Here is a 22,203-nt window from a genome sequence, read left to right on the forward strand (position 1 = left end):
TCACTGCTTAGATTTAAAAGCAGTCTTTGTTTTTGAATGCCCTTCATATTCTGTGTCTCAGTCAGTACAGCAGTTGTGGTATTTTCTCTGGATTTTTCTTCAAGAGTACATTACTGAAATATGTTCATTTTTTTTAAATATTTTATTTATAGAATTCATAAACTACAATAAATTGTTTTAAATAATCAAGTTACCTTAAAAGTCTAATGATACATGACATTTGCAAATATACTGATATCTAAAGCTCACTGCTTAAAATGTCGTTATAGCACTTTATTTTTATATGAGTTGCACAAATCACTTTTCTGGTTTTTGTTCAATTGAAAGTTCAAGTCAGGTCCAATTATCAACATACTAATTTTCTGCTGACTTAAATATTAAAAAAAAAAAAAAACCAGACTTCCAAAAATCTCATTATGGCATTTTATTTTTAATTACAATGATGATGGACTGAAGGACTGAATTTGAAGTTTGCAGTCAGGAATATCTCCTATCTGTGACTAAAGAATGTAAAATAAGGTTTCTACTCCCCCACAGTCTCCATCTGGATGTTAATTTTAGCCCTAAACAACCACTTTTATTGCATCAAGCTCTCACTTTCCATTAAAAGGTCAAACTCACAACTAAAATTAGCAACAAATGTTAATTTCATTTAAGTACTTTTAATAGCAATTGTCGTTAAAAAGGAAGAGCTCATTTGCAAAATATAGCTACGCTTGCACGGTATGTACAAAACCAAACATCAAAAGTTGACGTAAAATAAATGTAAGAGAATGTTTTAGAAAGAAAATGAATCGTGCTTTCTGTTTCTCAAACTAAGAACTTACCATATTAAGACACAAAAATTATAATTTCAATGAAATCTAGCGCATTCATAATGAAATAATTCTGTGTTCATAACTAGGAAACAGTTTACCATCTAACTATAGGACACTTGTATTTAGAGACATACAGTGAGTGCACATGACCTCTGGGGAGGTGAAAAACTACAGATAGATTCGAACCTTTCAAACTTTTTTTTAAACTAGCCAAGAGTCACTTTTTATCGTTAACTGTGTCACACATTTCTGCAATCTAAGTGTGAATTTACAATATGTGATTCATATTCAATCCTATAAGATTGCTCAAAACAGTCCCACTACAGTCATGTTCAAGGACAAGTGTAGAATAAGCAATTGTGCAAATCAATTGTGAAAAATACAGGGCCAACCCCACTCATTTTGCCAATTCAAACAAATTTTATGATCCTTGCAATGCTTACTTCATAAGTCAAGAACATATGAATTGTTATCACTAACACCCCAAACCTGGATTTATAACAAATAAATGTTCTAAATATAAAAAAAAAAAATGCTAATTTTTGAAAAAAATAAATTACATTAATTAATGTGAAGGTATTTTTGTTTCTGCTTTTGATTCTGGTATTTTAAAGCTAAACAGTCATTTCAATTAGAATGGTTTTGTTTTTGTTTTTAAAGAAAGGCTGTTTAAAATCCTACTAGCACTGATGTATTTCAGATCTTGTAATGTTCAGTTCGCTCATGTTTCCTTCTGCTCATGAATATGTGTGTAAGTTATTCTGATGTAATGAATCTAAGAGCCTGACAAAAAGATTTTACTCACATGTTTACTCACATGCAGGATCAATACATGGTGTCCAGAAAGAAGCCTTCTTTAATTCATCATAAACATAAATACTAACTCTTCCTTTGCCATTTGGCAAAAATCTTGTTAGTACTTTGACCATAAAACAAAACAAAACAAAACCAAACAAACAAAAAACCTACACATTTATATTGATATATTTTTGGTATCACCGTACAGATCCAAGGTTGCTATGGGCAATGAAAAAAATGGAATGCACAGGATTTCAGTAATAGAAAGTGAATCATACTGCATTGTTAAGAGATAAAAGAGAGAAAAATAATGAACTCACAAATAGTCCCTTTAAAAGTCCCATTAGTACAAATAATAACTGTGATTAAGAAGCAAGTCTTCTTACCCAATAGGCCTTGAAACAATAATTTCAACTTGAGGTTCTGACTTTGATTCTAAAATAATGTTGTAAACTTCTTCATTTGTAGCTCCAGGCAAGGGTTTGCCATTCCATTCTAGAACTTCATCCCCTTGAATTTAAAGAGAATTTTATTTAATTTCAATATTATTTTGAAAAAGAAGCACAAAACATTTATGAAATCTATAAAGCTAAGTTACATTGCTCAAAATGAATTTAAAAACTGTGCTGAAAATCAAAAATGTTTTTTTGAGACACTATCAAGGCTCCTTTCATAATTTGTACACAACATCATATTAAGGAAACCACTTGTACAAACTTATTATGTACTTCAGAGATAATACAGCACCTGTTACTGTGCTATGAAATTAAAGAGTCTCTTTAAAAGACCTTTTATTAGCTAGCAGTAATAAACTTTGAAAATAAACAATAAAAGGGTTGATCTTCAAAACCTGAAAAAATATAAACATCTGATGTTAAACCTTTAAAAATCATGCTTTTTCATTACAATTTGTATGCATACTGTGCATTTTGATTTCTCAATGAAAAGGAGTCTTCACTGTTTGTATCCCATGAACCAAAAATAAAAGCAGGGAATGAGTCACTACCTTCTGAGGATGTTAGAGGGGGGAAAGAAAACAAAGACAATATGAAAGTCATTTAGATGACTTTTCAGCTTGCCATTTCCAGAATTTTGATAGTACGTACGTTGCATTACACTTTGGCATGACTATAAAAAGATAATAGTCTTTAATTATATTTTCTAAAGAAAGATAAACAACTAAACTGAAGGAACCATAACATAAAGTTTACACTCTCATATCCTATGCAGTAGTATGAATTCTGCAACCGTTATCTGATGCCACAAATAAATTTATTTTCTTTGTTGACAACGATTTTGTGTTCGTCAGTCAGTAACAATCCTTCAGCTGCTGGCTTTGCTCCTGTCTGAGCTCTAAGTCAAATGGCAAAACTTGTGCTTGTTAATAAACCAAGGAAAACTATCCTAACTGAACTCCTAACTACCAAAACACAGAGCTACAACTTCTGTTTATGTTCAGTGATTGTCATTCCTCACAAGACATTTCTGGAGGTCAGCTATCAATCCATGCTTTCAGAGACTTGACCAGCTGAGATTTGAGTATCTCCAAGGAAGCAATCCAGCAACTCCTCTGGGCAACCTGTTCCAGGACCTTGCTATTCTCACCAAGAAGAAAAGTTTTCACAATCCAAACCTTCTTCATTCCACTTTGTGTGTTGCTTCCTGTGTGATCACAGTCTGGCTCTTCATCCTTACAACCTCCCATTAGCCAGGTAAAAAATGGAATTACTTCCCCCCCCCCCCCCCCCCCCCCCCCAGAGTCTTCTCTTCACCAGTTTGAACAAACCCAGCCCTCTCAGCTTCTTCTTGTACGCCACAGACTTCCTAATCAACTTCCTCTGACCAGCCTGGTCCTGTTTGTCTCTTTCTTGTATAGAGGAGCCCAAACTGGACACAATACTCCAGATACAACCTCATAATCATGGAATAGAGGGCATCAACCTCCATTGGCTGGCTACAGTCCTGTTAATACAACCCCGTACATGCTTGGCATGTTTTGCTGCAAAGATGCATTGCTGACTCATGTTCCACTGACTGTCCTCCAGCACGTCCAGATGCTTTTCTGCCAAGCTTCTTTGTAGCTGGTTTGCCCCTGGTGCTTATTGTTGCATAGGGTTATTCTATTCCTGATGCCAGACTTCATATTTGTCTTTGGCAAAATTTATGAGGTTTGTGTAATTACTCACAAATTGATGAACTACACAAATTCTGAAGGCTTTTGAGAAAGGTGAAAAAATGAGTTTTCCCGGCAGAATGGCTCATCCATGCCTTTTTTGTGTGTGTTCTAGTCCTATACAATAAATGAAAAGAAAACAGACGAAACTACATACATCTGCTTAGCCAGTCCTCTGAATTTATTTTGACCCTAAAAATATTGTTCAGAATTATTTTAAAATAGCTTTGACCTAAAAACTAACCTAGTCCAGACATTAAAAATGAGACATTTCAGCCTAGACACTTCAAGATTAGTGAAGTGAATGTAATTTTCTATAATTATAATCTGCAGTTAAAATCCAAAAACAATTATAATAAGTAGTGCTATCAACACCCCATTTATCAACTTGAAAAAATAAGTAATAAATGCCAAGACATTTCTACTTCCTTATTACTATTTGCTTCATGTAATTATCCTAAATTCAAAAAAGTTTTCATCAGAGTTTCTGGATTCCTAAGAAGGTGTTGTACAGAATTTTGTTTGCTAAGCAGATGTTGGAAAGCAGATGTTTAGGACTGTTACAAAATATAAACCACTAAAAAGTAATTTAGAAAACTGACTGCCATGCATAGTTCTTGCTTCATATAGAAAAAAAGCCTGAAAAGTGTCAACAGTGCAGCCACTTATTTGCAAGTGCACTATATAAATCTTATATGCATTATATACTTTAGGATCATTTTCTTGAGCTCTTTCACATTTTTACTTGTAACAATTCACACTGACTAATAATGTCTATTGTGTATACAATGCATCACCCTTCAGGTGACAATGTAGTGTGAGTAAAATAACTGTAGTGAGTTTTGTTTGACACAATGAATTAGTTTTATAGTATGCTTATATTGCTTCTATAGAGTGTAACAAGCAGCTCCTCAGATACCAAGCACATATGCACCAGTAACATTCAATCCTGACACTGAGAGGAGTGTCTTGTATATTGTTCACATATTCAAGCCATTGTAGTTAATAATAAATCAGAAAGGTAGACAACTGTAGCATTCCATAGTAACACTACAGTGTTCTTCTATATTTACAAAATATTAGCATATCACATGAGTGATGTTAATGTAAGATAACAGGCACATTACAAAAAGCTATAATTGCAAGACAAAATATTTTGTATGTAACTTATTGATTTACCTGCTCTGAGATGTCCCACCACATCGGCCAAGCTACCTTTTTTCACTTTGGTAATGAAGGCACCAAGTCGTCCTAATTCTGTCATTTTTCCTCCAACAACCTGGAAGATCATATACTTGTGAGTTTTCATGCCATAAACCAGACATCATATCAACATAAACATATAGCCGGATTAGTTTTCACAATACTTTTTTTAACTAAAGATAAATTATCCATACACAAATCTATTGTCAATTTAGTCTTCACAGAGGCTAAAAGAAAAAGTTAGAAATACAAAAAGGCCAGGCTATCTTATGCAACTTGCTAAGCATTCAAATTTGTTTCAGAAAGAAGATTTCTTGATAAATAATCAAGAAAATATATTTTTTACAAATAGATGTCTGTCTTGTGCTTAAGTTTAAATTGGAAGTGAACATCAAACCAAAGGTATTAAAACCTCCAAAGTGAAATTACTGCAACAATTACAAACTTAGTTAATACACTACTAGGAAACATATGCAAATAGTTCATGAAAACATTGCTACAACTTAAACCCTGGCCCTCTCATCCAAACACATGACAGTACAAAAAAGCAATTCCTAGCTTCTATTAAACAGAACAGAAGAGAGCATTGAATAGGGTTTTGTTTTAAAGAGTGTATAACACACAGATGGGGAAAAATAGCGGTAAAAATGTGCCCTCAAAAGATTAGGTCTTTAATAAAATATATATATTAAATAAATTAAAAAAAAAACTAGCCTTGCTGACTGACTATTCTCTCTACCCTTCTCACTCTCTTCAGTTAGTTCTTTTGTCAGGAATATCCTGGGTCAAGATTTATGGAACAGTGGGTCAGTGGTTCATTAGGTATTATTTCTTCATGTTGCCATCATGGTTACTAATTTAAAACTTTGATTTTAATTAAAAATTAAATACAGTTTTAATACAGAACCATACACAAGCAGATCCAGAAGCCTACCTGACTACAAGGTTGTCACAAGAGGATGTGCTAAATTTATCAGTGTGTTACCTAGAACTTCGATCACATCATACAAAACTGAGACTGAAAAAATCAGAAAGAAGCTCTCCAATCTATGTTTTCTACTAGGGTCTAACATTTTTCTCAGATATTAAAGAAGTGTTGTTGCTACCAGCAAAAATCAGCCTTATGCTACAGTCTACAAGATATTTAGATGAAATGTTCTCATATTTTATATTCCCACCCTACACTATTTCACTTTGAAGTGCGTAAGTGGAGTGTGCTTTTACCCAGAACATGCCATTACAAAGTTCACAGGGGTCTTTCCTGACTTAACTCCCACCATGATGAGCAGAACCAACAACCCACATCACATGTGAGGGCTTGAATTACCAGATAACTATATGCAAGGAGAGGTTGACTGCAATGTCACTGCCCTTTGGAGTTGACTTAGTCCTTAAGTGGATGGGAATGTTTCACATTTTCTATTGTTTCTGTTGCTCTTAGTGGAAAGAGGAAGAAATCAAAATTAATTTTCTCAGTCATTTTTGGAGCTCCATATATTAAAATATACATGAACTGGCACACTGTACTCTTCAGCAGTCTCTAGAACTATTCCTTTTAAGTGTCATGGCAATTTAGGGACAATAACCTAGATGTCCACTACAAAATGAGAAATTTAGGAATTTAAATGAATTTGACCATGTCTCCCATAATGTCTTAATTTACAGGCACTGAATTAACTGGAATTACCTTTAATACAATCACTGCTATGCTTTATTTATTTTTCTTTTGTGTGTGTGTGTGTAAATATTTAATGCCATTGTACACAATTTCTGTTTCTGAATAGCTGTGTGGATTCTGAAGACTGACTCTGTAAACATTTATGTCTGGATGACATTTATTTATATGGACTATGAGATGGGTTTCTTGGCTGAAATGCAAGCAGTAGAGCTAGAAAAGGCAGAACTCCTATAATGCATTTAAATGTACAGTATATGTCTTGCAGACAGGAAGCTGAATAAACATAAATTTTTAATCAAAATGGTTCAGTTCCTTGATCATGGATGAGCGGAAGACATGCACAAAAGGATTAAATATATTTACATTCATAATTTATCTATATAACTTCCAAAACTTACTAAAAGTGAGGAATACATTTTTGTCAAATGACCATATGCTTAGAGACTCCTCTGATTTATGTTAGGCTTCTACAGGTCAGTGGAAATTTAATTCTTTTACCACATGAACCATGTAATACTTACTTTTAGCCCCAGTAATGCACCTGATTCTTTTGGCATGGTTGTTCTCTTGTTAAGAATAACACGCCCAATTAAGCGATCTCCCTCTTTAGAAGGCTGCCACGTTACTGGATGCTATTGAAAAGACAAGCAGTGGGAAGGAAAACGTTTTCCTGTATTCAGATGCATACCTATAAACTTGTAAAATTTCTGAATCATTACATCATAGAAATTGTAACAGAACTTTCTAGTATTGTATCATGTCTGTAGGGCTCTGGCCTCATTAAATATTTATGCCTGCTGTAAAAAAATCTCAGCACCAAGTCTGCAGGTAGATTTATAATATAATTAAAAGTTTAATACAATTAAACATTTAAAACACAACCTAATTAATAAAGTTAAACATTAATTTTTAATTCCAGGACACTGAAAATTGTACTTATAAATTTTGTTCTTCAGAATAGCATATGTTATAGAGCTCTGTCATATAGGTTCATTATATAATAAAAGCCAAATCATCCTTTCCCATTCCAATTCAGCAGAAAAAAAATATATCTACTAATCTCTCCTAGTGCAATATTACACTCACAGTGTCTTTTCTGGTATGAAACCGATATGATAAAATCTAGTACCAGGTCTGTAAAAACATTAAATTCATATTAAAATTCACGTAATTTTACTAGTCTAGATTCTGATAAAAATATCCTCTGATTTTGATTTCCATGATCCACTAAGCCAAAATTTTACATAAATTGTATAGAACTTTTTTTGTAACAAAATTTCTACAGCAAACTGAAATTATCAGTAACCATTTTAATTCATACTTTTGCAGCCCTTTTTCCCTGTTTCTTACCGAACTAATAGGGGATGTCTCCCTGCTGTGCCACGTGGCAGGATCCAGCCAGTAATAATCCAAGTCACCTGGAAGAATATGAATAGAAAGAAATGTGTAATCTCTCAAACAGAGAAAAACAAATGTGTGATTAGTTGCACATGCATGAATTTTAATAGCTTGCAATGGCTTGATAAAGCTAATAAAAACCTGTAGTATGATTTACATCAACTTAAGCATATTGATTTGAAAACAATATAGACTAATAATATAAAAACAAAAATACATAACAATACCATTATTTGGACTCTTGCTTTTCACAGTTCAGGACTAGTTGTACACTCCAGCTGTTTTTCACTTTGCCCAGTTGTTTTCCAAGAAGGGACCCCAAAGCACCGCATTCTGAGCCCTCCTCCTCCCACCTCTCCATAATAAACACAAAGGACCACAGCTAATGATGACACTAGAGTGAATACTCCACAAAATGGGAACTTGACTACAGTTAAGGACAGGACAGTAAGACACACTGAAGAATCTGCAAAGCAGTTGATCAGTACAACTGGTACAGACAGAGGGTCCCAGGAGTTGAAGGGTAATACAGCACAGCTTACCAGTCACAACAGCTACACAAAAATAGCAAGTAGTGTCAACAGCAACTATGAGCTTGTAATCTTTTATTTTGCTTCCAACAAACATAGACAACGCACATCAAGAATAGAACCCTGGATTATGGTGGTCTGGAAGCCATAAACTCATCAGGCCAAGTAGGGGAACCATGGGCAAGGGTTGAGAGAAAAGACAGCAAATGGCATGATGAATATATATGAACTGATGGAAAGCTTAGGAAACCACAGTTGGACTTAACATAGTATGGCAGTGGAGGGTTGAGTTGGTAGCAAAAAATGACCAACTCTACTGGCTGTTGTCTGTGGTAGAGTTGACTGGTGTAACTGCACTCCAAGACAGGAGATGAAGAGGCAGGAATTGCAAGAGGAAGAACATTCAGTGCAGCAGTGCAATTCAGAGTTTTCTTTACAAAGAGAAAGGGTGTAGATGGTATTAGGAAGAATGCTGGAGAATGATTCTGGCTAGAACAGATCCAACTGAGTAGGAACAAATCCGAAGCATTTCTGTCCTGGTGCTAATTTTAAAGAGAATATACCTGTGAGCTCTGAACCTTGGCATTATTTCATCCCTTTGGACATTACTGCAGTTTATTACCAAAATACAGTAGTGTCATTAAGACTGAAAATGACACTTATTTTCAATTCAATACCAGTGGTATATAAAAGCTCAATCTGAAATAATCCAACAGATATTTTTGATTTTTTTTTTTTAATCTGAGGAATGAAACAGTAGACAATTCTGCCACTTAGCTTCCAGCATCTTTAAAGAAATAAATAAACAAAACCCCACCAAAATCAAAATTTACAGTTTCACTTCAGAGGCCAGTTTCAGTGCCTGAATGAAATGCACTCACCTCTGAGGGCTTTTTGTTTTGTTTTGTTTTGTTTTTGAGAGTGTGTATGTAGTTTTTTTTTCTCAGGTCTTTGAATTATTATGCCTCATAGTTAGGCTTTGTTATGGAACAACACTTCCTATGATTTTCTATTGACATTCCTACAAACTATTCAAAAGCCACTGGGTAAAAATACTACTTTCATTAAGGTCAGTGGCTTTTTGCAGATACGCTCTTTTGCTATACTCTATGTCATCAGAAAATATTTTATTTATTATATACAATTTAGGAAATACATCTTCACTATCACATTTTAGGAAATGCATCTGTGTAATAATACTGTTAGATCACTGCTTTTACTAGCACACAGGAATCCAACAGATGTACAAACAAGGCAGGCTTCTAGCAAGAAAAAATACACATTTAGACAGGTTTTATTATTTTTCTGACCATTTTTCTACAAATAATTGGATGCTAATTATGAAATATACTCTATCACCATTTATAAAACATAGTATTTTGATAGCTGATCATCTACATGATCACAAGCTATTTTTAAAGAGCTTATTATTACCATATGCATAACCACACGAGGCAGTTTGCGGTCACATTAGCTACTGCACTTCTGGAATTTTGTGGGCTTAACTTCACATTAAAGATCTTTCAGTTTTATTTTTAGTGCAGTTCCTTGCACCTTTAAAAAGAGTTCAAAACTGCAGCAAGAACAACAACAAAATCATGGAAGCAGACTGCCATCCTAAGTGTTGGCAGTGAGCTGAGACCAGTGGCACAGGCATCACCAATTTTCAATAATGGCACTCAACAGCAACACTAAAAAACAACTTTTCTTCATGAACTGCCCTTCCCCAGCCCAAACATGTGGCTCTGTGTTTCACAGCTATTTGTTCTGCAATAGAGAAATACTCAGGCAGGAATAAATGCCACTCCTGCAAGCAGAGATGTGTCCCCTAGTGCTCAGCCCAGAACTGACATTCAGTAGCCAGAAACTGGGTATTCGTTTAATTACACAAAATAATTTCACTGAACTAGTATTATAGATCCCAGAACAGGTAAGTAACAAACAAAACCTTACCATATGAGAGCACAGTTTCAGATTTTCTCAAAACAAAACAAAATAATAAATAAATAAATAAATAAACTATACACAGAGTACTCCCTCCACTAGGAAAAATCACTAGAAGTAACTAGTAAAATGAAACAGATGTAAGATGTTGTAGAGAAAAAAAAAAAAAAATCTACTGAGAAAATTATCATTTCAGAGCAACTTTAACTGCTTTGGAACACTTTTTTAAACAATGCCTTAAATTTACAGACATGAAAAAAAATAAAAATAACACACAATAGGCACAGTACATTATTTCTGTACATTACCAATACATTCATATAAACCATACAAAGACGTATTTTGAAATGAAGCGTATGATAAAAAAAATGCATTTGCAATTATAATTTATGATTTACTTTGGACTAATGGAGTGAAAGAAGTATATATTTATAAAACCCTTTTTCCTGAGGGAGTAATTCAAAATGTTGTATCCTGCCAGCAATAAAATACTTTTCCTATTAACTGTTCAATTACTATACTCTTGGACATAAAGGGCTGTAATAATAAATCCACTTAACATGACACAAATGGGTTGATTTTTTTCTTGAGAAGTCTTTTGCAGTCTTCCATCAAATTCCAAAATAAGGAGTAAAACTCTTAATGTATTCCTTTGATTTTATGTCTACAACATGCATGCTTTCAAAATAAAGGAAAGCAAAATTCAAAACAGCAAAAAACATTTTCCCTACAACATTTCATCTTCAGCGGTACTACTCACATGAAGAGCTGATGCTGTAATGCTGCGATTTCAAGTGAAACCTCACAAAGCTGGTAAGTGTTAGAAATGACAGCCTTGTCTCTGTTGCAAAGCTGAAGTATTGCTTTGCTGAAACAGGCACAAAATATAAGAAAGTCTCTTATCCTGTATGACCAGCCACACTGATCTCCGAAGAGCCTGGAATACTGGAGATAAAACATCCTAAGATGTTTCTCCAGATCCAGACTACCTACAGAGAGCAGTGATATTCAGCAAAGAATGCGCTTCTGGTGCTTTGCTCAAATCCAGAGGCACCAGGTTTGCAGCAGTTACTTAAGACAAGAATCAGACAGTCCATTGATAAGATTCAGTCAGACCACATTAGGCACTTAATTGAGCCTAACATTCAACTTCTAATTAATAAAACAGTTCCAGCATGTACCTGCGAAACTCAGACAATTATTTTCAGAGGCTGCACCTATAATTAAAGCTCAAACTGGCTTCATATATAGACAGTTTAGGTCTCTAATTAACACACACAGCCGCCATCTATGTATTTACCTTTGTGAACTTTTAGGCTCAAATACAGCATGCATTAGAGACAATAAAGCCCAAAGATGTGGAATAGTCCTCTAGTTTGTCTTTCACAGTTCCCATGGAACTGGATCACTATTTCATGGAAATGATCAATTGTTTCCCAGTGTAAAACCAACAAAAGCCACATATCAGACCACAGAAAGTTATAACAAATGTAAAGAAGCTCAGAACGTCAACTCGACTGCCTTCCTCCTTCACAGTCAGAATTTTCATGAGTTAGAAGACCACTCTACTCACTCCGGGTACACATTCAGCACACTGAGACTGCCATCAAAAACATCAGGCTGCTGTCACAGATGTGATGCATCATATTGGTAAGCCAAGAGGACACTTCTAGCCCAAGGGGAAAAAAAAAAAAAAAAAAAAAAAAAAACCACTAAGCTAGTCTTTTTATCACGACAGAAGAGTAATCGCCTGAATAAACAACGTATGTTGTTTAAGTCACTATATCCAAAGTGCTGACCAAGCCCATAATGAGAAAATACACAAATACCCTGCCTTGACATACAGCCCTCACATCTAAGGGTCAAGCAGACAACTCAGAAGCTACCTACTGCCTATTTATGCAGAAAGCTTCACAAAAATGCTCATTATCTCCTCAAATCAACTGAATTTAGATGCCTACAGTTAAGAACTTAAATCCTTGCAGAAGGAGCTCTGTGTTTCACCATTTATGCAGTTCAAAGACAGACCGGCTCATGCAGCGTGTGGGAAGAATCCATCACATGACTGTGAAGTTTAGGTTTTAGTTCGTATGGAAAATATATAATTGCATTGGATATGAGCTCCCTTCTGGCACATGTCATCATCAGCTCTGAATGCTGGCATACTCCAAAGATCCAGTAAAAACTAGTACTCTGTGGAAGTGACAATTCAAACATATAGTCCCATTGGGAGTGCAGATCAGCCACACGTGCCTGTAACCCCTACTGCTCCCCACTCTAGAGCCAGCCCATCAACACATTATTTAGGCATTGTAACTTAATGATGAGACGTGAAATTCTCCACTAAATTTTTGAGTAATTAAAAACAATTGAAAAAGGATCCATGGAGCATTACCAAGCACTATGCTTTAAGACCTGGATAACCAACAACCTCTAAACACTGAAAATGAATGTCCATGCCTTTCTTGTGTGTCTAGAGATAAGGATATTTTATATTTTTTTCCTCACACAAAAACAACATTTTATTTTGAAAAAAAAAAAAAATCTCTTTTAGAAGTGGCAGTTATATTGTGAACACAGTGTAGACTGCAATGCTAATTGCTATTTACAAACCTGAAACCTGGAAAAAAAAATTGGCAAGGAAGCACTGAACTAATGATACAGTATTTTGTTTGTTAAGGATGCCAGTATTAAATTGAACCTAATGAGAAGGAAAAATGCACGTGACTTCTCCTTCAGTAACTATTGCAAAGTTGTTTATTTACAAGAACGGTGAGATCTATGTGCATCTACAATTATTTTTATTTTTGTGTAAGAGTGATTTGTCAGTAGCAAATTACTGAATATTCTTGCAATATATTCTTGTTATCTGGGTGTACAAGGAATTTTCTGAGCATTGACTAAAATATAATGCATTTCTTATTCAGATATTCATTTTGCAACTTTTTTTTTTTTTTTTTTACACATATACCCTTGTGCTCATTGTTGGCTCAAGCAGGTTTCTCAAAAGGTATACTAGCAGAAGACTACCCAACAAAATTGTATGTTCATAAGGCAGACCTCCTACCTCAATTACCTCAGAGTTGTTAGAAGTCGTTATTAAGGTACCAAAACCAAAGGTTACAAATCCTAACAACTGAAGCTTGCAGCCAAAAAACATGACTTATCCAGTCAAGTAGCAAATTGAGGATTAGTGAATGTTTCTAAAACTTTAATTTGGACACCCTAGGGAAGGACATAACTAAGAAGCTTTCCTAAATTTCCTGAATCTCTAGGGAGCCTGCTTGTGAGAAGCATTGTGTTAAACAACATGATTTAGTTCCTTCAAACACCCACTCAAAATATCGAGGGTAAAAGCATTATTAAAAATATTTTATTGATAGAATATGAAGTGTTCAGCACTACCAAGAATTTCAGATCAGTAGGCAGATATTTTAATTGATTTTTGATACTGCAGTATCTGAAGATGCAAGAAAAAAAAATAATCGGGTCTAACTCCAAGTCCTGATTTTACTGACATTGATTACACTCTTTAGTGGATACTAATTCTGTAGATGGACGGATGGAAGAAGATCTCCTTTTTGAAATGTAGAGCTTCCTTGAATTCATTTATTATTCCTTTTTAATTCCAATTCAATATTGACACTGACTTGTTTTAACTGGATCATTTGAGTTCCTGTTTAGTATAATTAATACTACTCTAGCTTTGGCATGATCTCTAAAGGTAATACTTTCATTTTGGTCTCCTTTGGTATTTTTCCCCTGGCAATCTTAAAAAAGATTCAAATGAATATTTTCTATCTCAATATTTGTTAAAGCCTGTTTTAAGAAGAAATTATAATTCAAAATCCAAGCTGCAAATAAAGTCTCTTCAAGTTCCAGGGTGTTTCACTTACATTGCCAGTAGTCATGAATTTTAACAAGGATAAGCCTATGAAAAAACACTGTAAAGCAGCAGCCTGTGCCTTACAAATCCCACGGATATGATGCCCAGTGAGGTATCAGTGCCCTGGTAGCACATACTGCAACTAAGGTAACCAAAAAGGTCTTTGTTCAAAGAGCCTTTTCTGAATATTTTCTCCTACTGTGGGGAAGGAAGAAAGGTATTTCTGCTCAGATATGGTATGCTGACAAAGGTACGCTGACATGCTGACAGAAACAACAGCATCTCAGAAAAAAAAATAAATAAATCCATTATACACAGGAAAGGGATCGGGAGAAAGACAGTAAGTCTATGGGTTTGTCATCCAACATACATACACACACGTGTGCACGAACATGAACAACCCTATAGACCTGCACAGGTCATTGGAGAAAAAAACAAAGAAACAATGAAACATTTCATAACCAAAGTTATGATTTCAGGATCATGGAAACTTGGGAAGACAATGAAAGAGAAAATCTGAGTTAAGCAAAAAAAAAAAAAGTGAAAGAAAAAAGAAAGAAAAAAGTCTTAGTTGTTCTTAGCTTCTGGACTGTAGAAGGAAATAAAATAAAGCAGATTAAATTCTTTGGACTGTGATTAAAGACAAGTATTTCAGCGGTGCCACTCTAGAGCACCAAATTAGGATGATGAGACTAGTGAGGTATTGTTTTTTTTGGTAAGCATTCATCATAATTCTCTATTGAACTAAACTTTAAGGTAATGAGAGAGCTTAAAGGCTTTCCTTTCTCCTATTCAGAGAACACTACAGGAAGAATGCTTGGAATGCAAAGTCAGAGATCACTGGCACTAGGCAACTTTCAGCTTTGCATCTCACCAACAGAGAGGAAATACTTAAGAATGTTAAAGTGAATAAAATACACGATCCTTAAAAATGTAAGCAAGATGAGAAAAAAAAAAAAAATCTTAGAGAAAATAAGGAAGCCTTAGAGAAAATAAGGAAGCAGACATAATGACAAAAGAGTCTGGGACTCATGGAATCAATCAAAGAAACAATATTAGCATCAGAAGGACAACTAGTCCAAAAGGGAGGAAAGAGAAATACAAAACTGACTAGCTAAGTCATGAATGTTCCATTTTCTAGAAGGTTTACAGTCGGTGGAAAGGCACCTATTACTTACTAAGATAGTGATGGAGTACCAGGAAGCATACAATACAAAATCAGAAACATAATAAATTGAATACAACAGAAAAGTATGCAAGGACAATCGAGATCATTCTGGAAATATTTAGTCCCTAGTACTTAGCATCTAGTACCTGGTACTTGCTATTCTGGAAGAATATGGAAAGAATCCACTGCCATTTGGCTCTACCAGCAAAAGACACCAAAAAGGTTATGACTTTTTAGATAACAGTTCTCCTAAAAAGAAATACAACTAAAATCATTTAAATCATAACAAGTTAACAATGTCTGTAGCCTAAAAATGAGATTTTATGCTAAAGCAGGAGAAGGTCAGACTACCTAGATAATGTTAGGCTAATTCACTTCATCTTGGAGTACCTAACATCTGTCTGAAGCCAGGAACGTTTCCTAAGAAATTTCCTAAGAAATTTCCATAATTCCTAAGAATTAGTGTGGTATGGATAAAGTTCAATAAAACTGGGAAAGGGCAAAGACAACACATATTTCTAAAGGAGAGAGGAGAGAAAGGAGGGCTAGAAATTATAGACCAGCCAATTCCTGGAAAAATACTTAAAAAAAAGTCAACCAAACAAACAAACAAAAATACAAAAAGATAGTAAGAAGAGAAGACACCTAAAATTGAACTATCAATAATAAATTAACCCAACTGCATTTCCTACCACTGCATGATAGGGAAGAAACAGCAGTTTTCAAGTATCTTAATTGAGCAGGTAGTGGTTTTTGTATTTTTTATGAACATGTCATTTTAATGTCACACCAGAAAAATTGTCTAAATAAAACTAGTGTAAGGTGAAAAGCTATTTAGAAAAGCATATTCTAAAAGGTTAAAATTAGTAATTAAAAAAAAAAAAAAAAAAAGAAAAAGTATGCATTAAGCAGTGTCTACCATGTTTGTCTGGGGTACATTAATAGTCAGCACTCATACTAACTTTCCAGAAAATAAACCAGAACACATTAGGCTTGTAGGTGACAACCCCAGGGAGGGAAGACCTGCAAGTCACAGGAGATCAGGACTGGACTTCAAAGCTACACTGACAAACTGGAGAAAAGAGTTGGAAAAAAAGAGGATAGAGTTCAGGGCAGACCCAGAAATATTGCCCCCACAGCGCAGAAACAGGGAAAGGAACTCAGCCAGGTAAGGAAGATGCCACGGAAGATGAGGTGGCAAGAGGAGATGACAGCCTGCAGCTCTGGCTGCTGTGGGTAAGCTGCTAACTTTGCACTTGGGGAGCTGGCTGCCTTGGCCAGAGGCCAGGCTCAGGTGCCTTGCCTACCACTTACCTCCAAATACCAAACACATCTGTAGGTCAAACTGGCAGAGACCTTAAGGTTTTGTTGCTGGTTTTGCTTTGCTCTGCACCACAGGCTGTCTTCTGGGTACCTTTCACATAGCTTATTACGGTCACCTTGATGACAGCTCTGTCTCTCCAGTTCTTTCCTTGCAGCAAACAGATACATTTTCAGAGCTGAGTATTTAGCTTAACTGAAGTATAGCTATGAGGGAGAGACGAATGAGTTAAATTTAATAGCCAGTGAGACATAAAAGGTCTGATTTGATGGTCCTTTAAAACTCCAAAGTCTGTTACGCAAACAGGGTCCAAAACTGGGCCATGGAACGAGGGGTTAGCCTGATTTTAAGATACCTTTTAGCTCCATGGTTGCAGGCTGTTCCAGAGGCTGGAGATGTGCTGCTGCATGCCCTGCCTGCAGCACAGCCCCGCACCTCCAGCAGGCAGGGTGTCACGGCTCCTCACTGCCAGCTCTGCTGCACCCACCTCATACAATACTTATACCAAGGTGTGCAGGAGGCTTTTGGGAGGCAGCTTATGGCTGTCTACTTTGGGGTTTGTTTGTACCCTGAAGAAGACACAGGTTTTTTTTTTCTTTATGTAACTAAGGTTACATGGTGTGAGCGTCAGTGCAAGGCTTTGATCTTACCAAAAGATTTTCTCCAGCCTTATCCTTCAAGCTCCATGCCCAGCTGGGGCTGACCTTGGTCTCTTCCCAAGCTCAGCAGCATCTTGTTTTGCTGATATCCCTGCTGCTGTTTTGGTCCCATCTCTGTTTTGGTTGCTCCTCAACCCTATTTTCTCTAATGCATCTCCCCAGATTCTGCCCTTCTTACTCTTATTCTCCTCTAAACTGCCACAAGTGAATTTCACAGACTGATTTCTTAATAAATGTGTTAAATAATACAATTCTAATATTTGAGAAGATAAAAAAACTTCTTCCATGGCTTATTCTATCATACAATCTTCAGGATTCTCTCTTCTAGTGAAAAACCTACTTTCCGAAAATGACTTTTACAAGCACTGTTATTAACCATCTACACATAAGATTTTAAAGACCTTTGTTATTCTCAACACACTGCATAATCCCCAAGGAACTCACAACCATTAATCCTTCCTCTCACTTTCCCCTGTGATCCTTAGTGATTTAGCTGAGAACCTTATTCCAAATACAGATTATTTATTTTTTCCAGAGGAGAGGCCTGATACCCTTCCCTGGTTCAGAAATTGCAATGCATCTCTATGGTGATGCAGAGATGATATATAAAATAATCATATATTTACGATAACCCACATATTATTACTATAACCATAATTGTAAATGCTAAACAAACAGACCAATACAATGTACAGAATTCAATGATATTTTTCCCCAAATAATATGCACTAATAAAAGTAACAGACTCATATTCCAGACTGAACTTGCTAAAGCTGCTAACAGCACAATCCAGGGGGTTGAGGACACATCAATTACCTTCTGCCAAACAGAAATAAGACGCCTGAGTATTTCTTTCCTGAAGTAAATTTCTAAATTCTTTAACAATGACTACTCCAACATAGAAAATATTCACAAGGCAATCAAAAAACTATTACTTTTCAGAAACACGTTTTGATTTGTGCTTTCAAAATACATGTTTTTGTTTCATAACTCATGCCACATAACATCACTAATGTCAAATTATTTTTGACACATGAGCTTTCAAAGTATAAACATAATTGAAACACAGACTTATGAGCAAAATGGTTCCTTATACCCTGCTTAAGCTGTATATTTGCTACAACTAATACTTAAAATTCAGAGGACACATCTCCACTCAAACTGTACAGTTAAAGAAATCTGCTTATAAAAAGATACATTAAAAAAAAAAAATCTGAAACCTCAGCACCGTATAGCCACTTATTTACCTGTCCCTGAATGCAACGTATGGAGCAGAAACTGAAGAAACCCCGCAAACATAGCAGCATCAGCAAGAAAATGGTTAAAAAAGCACAACTGGCATTTAGTAGGTTGCTGAATTCCAGGCTGCAACTGTAGCAAACCTGAAATGCAATCAAAAATCCACTCCAGTGTGAAGGAGATGATTGGGGGAAAAAAGAAAAAAAAAAAAAAAAGTCCCTAAGGTCCTTGCGTCCTGATCCTAAGCCAAATTATTCTGCAGCATCAAACATTCGACACTGGTGACACCAAACAGGGCTACCAGAGCTCTTGTCATCCAAACAGATCTCTGCAGTGGAGTGCAAGCATCGACTACTGCGTTAGTTCAGCCACGCTCGCTGCAGCGACGGGGAGTTTCAGTCTCCAGAAACAGCTAATGATTTCAGGAGTCCAGAATTAACAATTCCTCAGGAAAAAAAAAAAAAAAAAAAGTGGGGAAAAAAAAGCTCCTTCCTCTCCGGATAGAATAGGAAAGAAGTTTCTTCGTGTTTTAAAGCCAACAGTACATACAAGCTCAGTAATCAATAGCACTGCTGCAGTTTTTATTTATATGCAGCAGTGGTACGCTGAACAAGTTTTAATGAACTGCATAAATGAAGCAATCATGTAAAGCAAACGTGGCTGGTTTAAGTTATGTAAAACTTCCCGTGCTGCAGATTTACTCCTAGCACACTGAAAATATATGGCTCATGAAAAAAAATACTGTATTTTTAACAAATTAATGGAATGTTTAAACACTTTTCTTACATAATGTGTGCATGAAAAAAATAGTTTTATATAATAAAAATATATTATAAATAAATAACAGCATTTTGTATTCTAAATTATGTAGTCAAAATAAAAGAGAATGCCTGAACATATATATCAGCATATTGGGGAAAGCCAGATGATTAGAGAATTACAGCTAATAAAATTTGCTAAAGAATTTGATCTAGCCATATCTAAATCCTAAACCAATAAAATTATTTTCTTGGTAGAGACAGTTTTCCATGGTGAAGATACACGCTTCTCTGTAGCATACTTAGATACTGTAGAACTAAAACAGAAAACCAAAAAAGCTAACTGTTTAGAAACCATGGTGGGAAAAGCAAAATGCGACAAACCAACCTTTTTAAAATTATCTCCAAAGAGAAGCTTATTGGGGTTAAATGTAAATAATTAAGCTAATAAGAGTTTACAATTGTTTCATCTTTAATAATACATAGACCTATTAGTAAGAATGAAAATGCATTTTTGATTGAGTTGTTTCCCTCTAGTTCTGGATCAGATGATCAAAGCCCAGGTACTGGACACTGCCTTTCCCACACACTCACCCCTGTCAAGCAGTCAACAGCAAAAGTGGCACAGAATTAGCAGAGACAACACAGCTGTCTGCAGCTGCTTCTTTGCTGACATGCCCTTGTTAGGAGATGATTCTTTGAAGGAGGACAATGGCCAGAGTTTATGTACCCCAAGAGAAGATGATCACCTGGGCATCTACTAGCCAGGGAGCACACTTTTCCCCTAAAGCTGGAGAACATTTATTGCATAAGGAACAAAACAGCTCCCATCAAACAGCCTTTCAGGCTGCCCCTAAGACACATCTGACACTTTGAGACAAACCTGGATAGTTGGTTCATTTACTTTTACGCCCATCAGTAGTAGCAAGGCTACTGGAAACTAAATGGAAATTTGGTCATCATGCCATTGTCCAAGTAAAAGTGTATAATTCAGTTATAACATGCTTCTGACCTTTCCTTTGAATAACATTGCCTATGTAATCTCAGAAGGTTTTTACCTTTTTAAGTTATTTTACCTCCACAATCCTCTGACGCACATCATATTTTAGTTTCTTCATAATCTTCCCGCTAATGATTGTCTAGCTCTTAATCCATGTATGAGAAAGTTTTAGAAAGACAGAAGAATAAGATATTTACAAAATAGTATGAGATTGAACAATCCCCCACAGATATCCAACCCTACCAGTTGTCAAGTTTTAAGAGGACAAATCCCAAGCATTATGTGTACCACTCAATTTAATTCCTAGGTGGGAGAGCAGTTTTTCTCAAAACTGAAAGGTCTACAATACTTTTTGATAAAAGCTGAAAGCCAGACATTGGTCTCAAGCCATTCAAGGATCACAGTCATGTTTTATACTGGAAGTTATAGGAAAAGAGAGAAACAACAAAAAGGATTCATCATATGGTCTTTGGATTCATCTATGGACTTTGAAGCCAAGTTATACTGGAGTAGAAATTCTAATGAAATTGTGGAGTCTTAGATATAATATTAGGTATTGCATGCAACATTTCATACCATAGCCCTGTCTGACCTACTTCAAAAGGTCCTGGCTATTGTGGGAGATTTACAATGACTGGACAAGGCAAGCATCACACCTATCCTAAAGGAGGCAAAAACAGTACCAGGAGAACTATGGACTGGGCAGGCTAATCTACTCTTGGGAAGGTCATGGAGCCAGTCCTTCTGGAAGACAGTCACAAGCACATGAAGGACAAGAAGGTGACTGGGAACACCAGCACAGTTTTACAAAAGGCAAATCATGCCTGACCAACCTTATTTCTTTCCTTGATGAGATAAATGGATATGCAGACAAGGGGTAACAGTGTTTTTGTCTAACATAACTAGCAAAGTTTTCAACCAAGTTTCCCACTATATCCTTGTAGCTGCATCAGAGAGATATGTGTTGGTTGGTGAACTAAAAGGTGGGTGGAAAACTTACCGAACCACTTGATTCAAGAAATGACAGTCCAAGGTATCAAGTTCAACAGGTGGTGCTATGTTAGATATATAAAGAAGTATCACAGCAAAGATTTCTGGGGAGGAATCAAGGCTGTGTTTTGCTCAGTTAGCCATATTCCAGGCCACAAAATGCTCTCCTGGGATAACAGAGAAAACTTCTGTGTAACTTGGGATGCAATTTGGCTGTGCATCCAAAATTAAACAAAATGGAGAAAATACATCTGCCTCTGATAGGCTTAGGTGCAGGTTTTGACTGACACTGTGGTAATTAAAACACTTCTGTTCTCTCTGTGCACTTCTGCAACAGAAGTGCAACTTCTTTTTTTTACTTAAGTATTGCCAAAGGAAGACTACTGAGTTTTTTATTTGGGAAAATGCTTACAACTTTGTAAAGATAATTGTTGACCATTTACCATTTAAAACAGAAATTTCTTATATACAAATATACATGTATATATGCACATCCAAAAGTGTTTTTGTGCCATTTCTACACTTTACTTTTCAACAGATTGACATAGCTTGGCCTGTCATTTCTCATAATTGCTGAGAAAATTACAGGCTAAGAAGAGAGGTGACTGTGGTGAAAAAGACACACAGCTCCTGATTGAAT

At 35.7% G+C, this 22,203-nt stretch overlaps 1 protein-coding gene across 9 annotated transcripts in view; it reads right to left on the minus strand.

Annotated features, from left to right (window-relative positions):
- Positions 1-22,203, minus strand: part of RIMS1 (regulating synaptic membrane exocytosis 1) — a gene marked incomplete at both ends in the record, with an annotated part of 309,016 nt that overhangs the window by 132,716 nt on the left and 154,097 nt on the right. For 5 of the 9 annotated variants that reach the window (XM_084285044.1, XM_084285040.1, XM_084285043.1 and 2 more), the window contains 5 exons: positions 2,003-2,126; positions 4,969-5,068; positions 7,192-7,302; positions 8,021-8,088; positions 18,824-18,875. In XM_084285044.1, coding sequence (XP_084141170.1) covers positions 2,003-2,126; positions 4,969-5,068; positions 7,192-7,302; positions 8,021-8,088; positions 18,824-18,875 — 455 coding nt within the window. Of the gene's footprint in view, positions 1-2,002; positions 2,127-4,968; positions 5,069-7,191; positions 7,303-8,020; positions 8,089-18,823; positions 18,876-22,203 lie in introns of those variants that run through there. The other 4 variants (XM_084285036.1, XM_084285038.1, XM_084285037.1 and 1 more) reach the window with 1 other exon arrangement.

This window comes from Netta rufina, assembly GCF_964035555.1.
Source record: "Netta rufina genome assembly, chromosome: 3".
Lineage (NCBI taxonomy): Eukaryota > Metazoa > Chordata > Aves > Anseriformes > Anatidae > Netta > Netta rufina.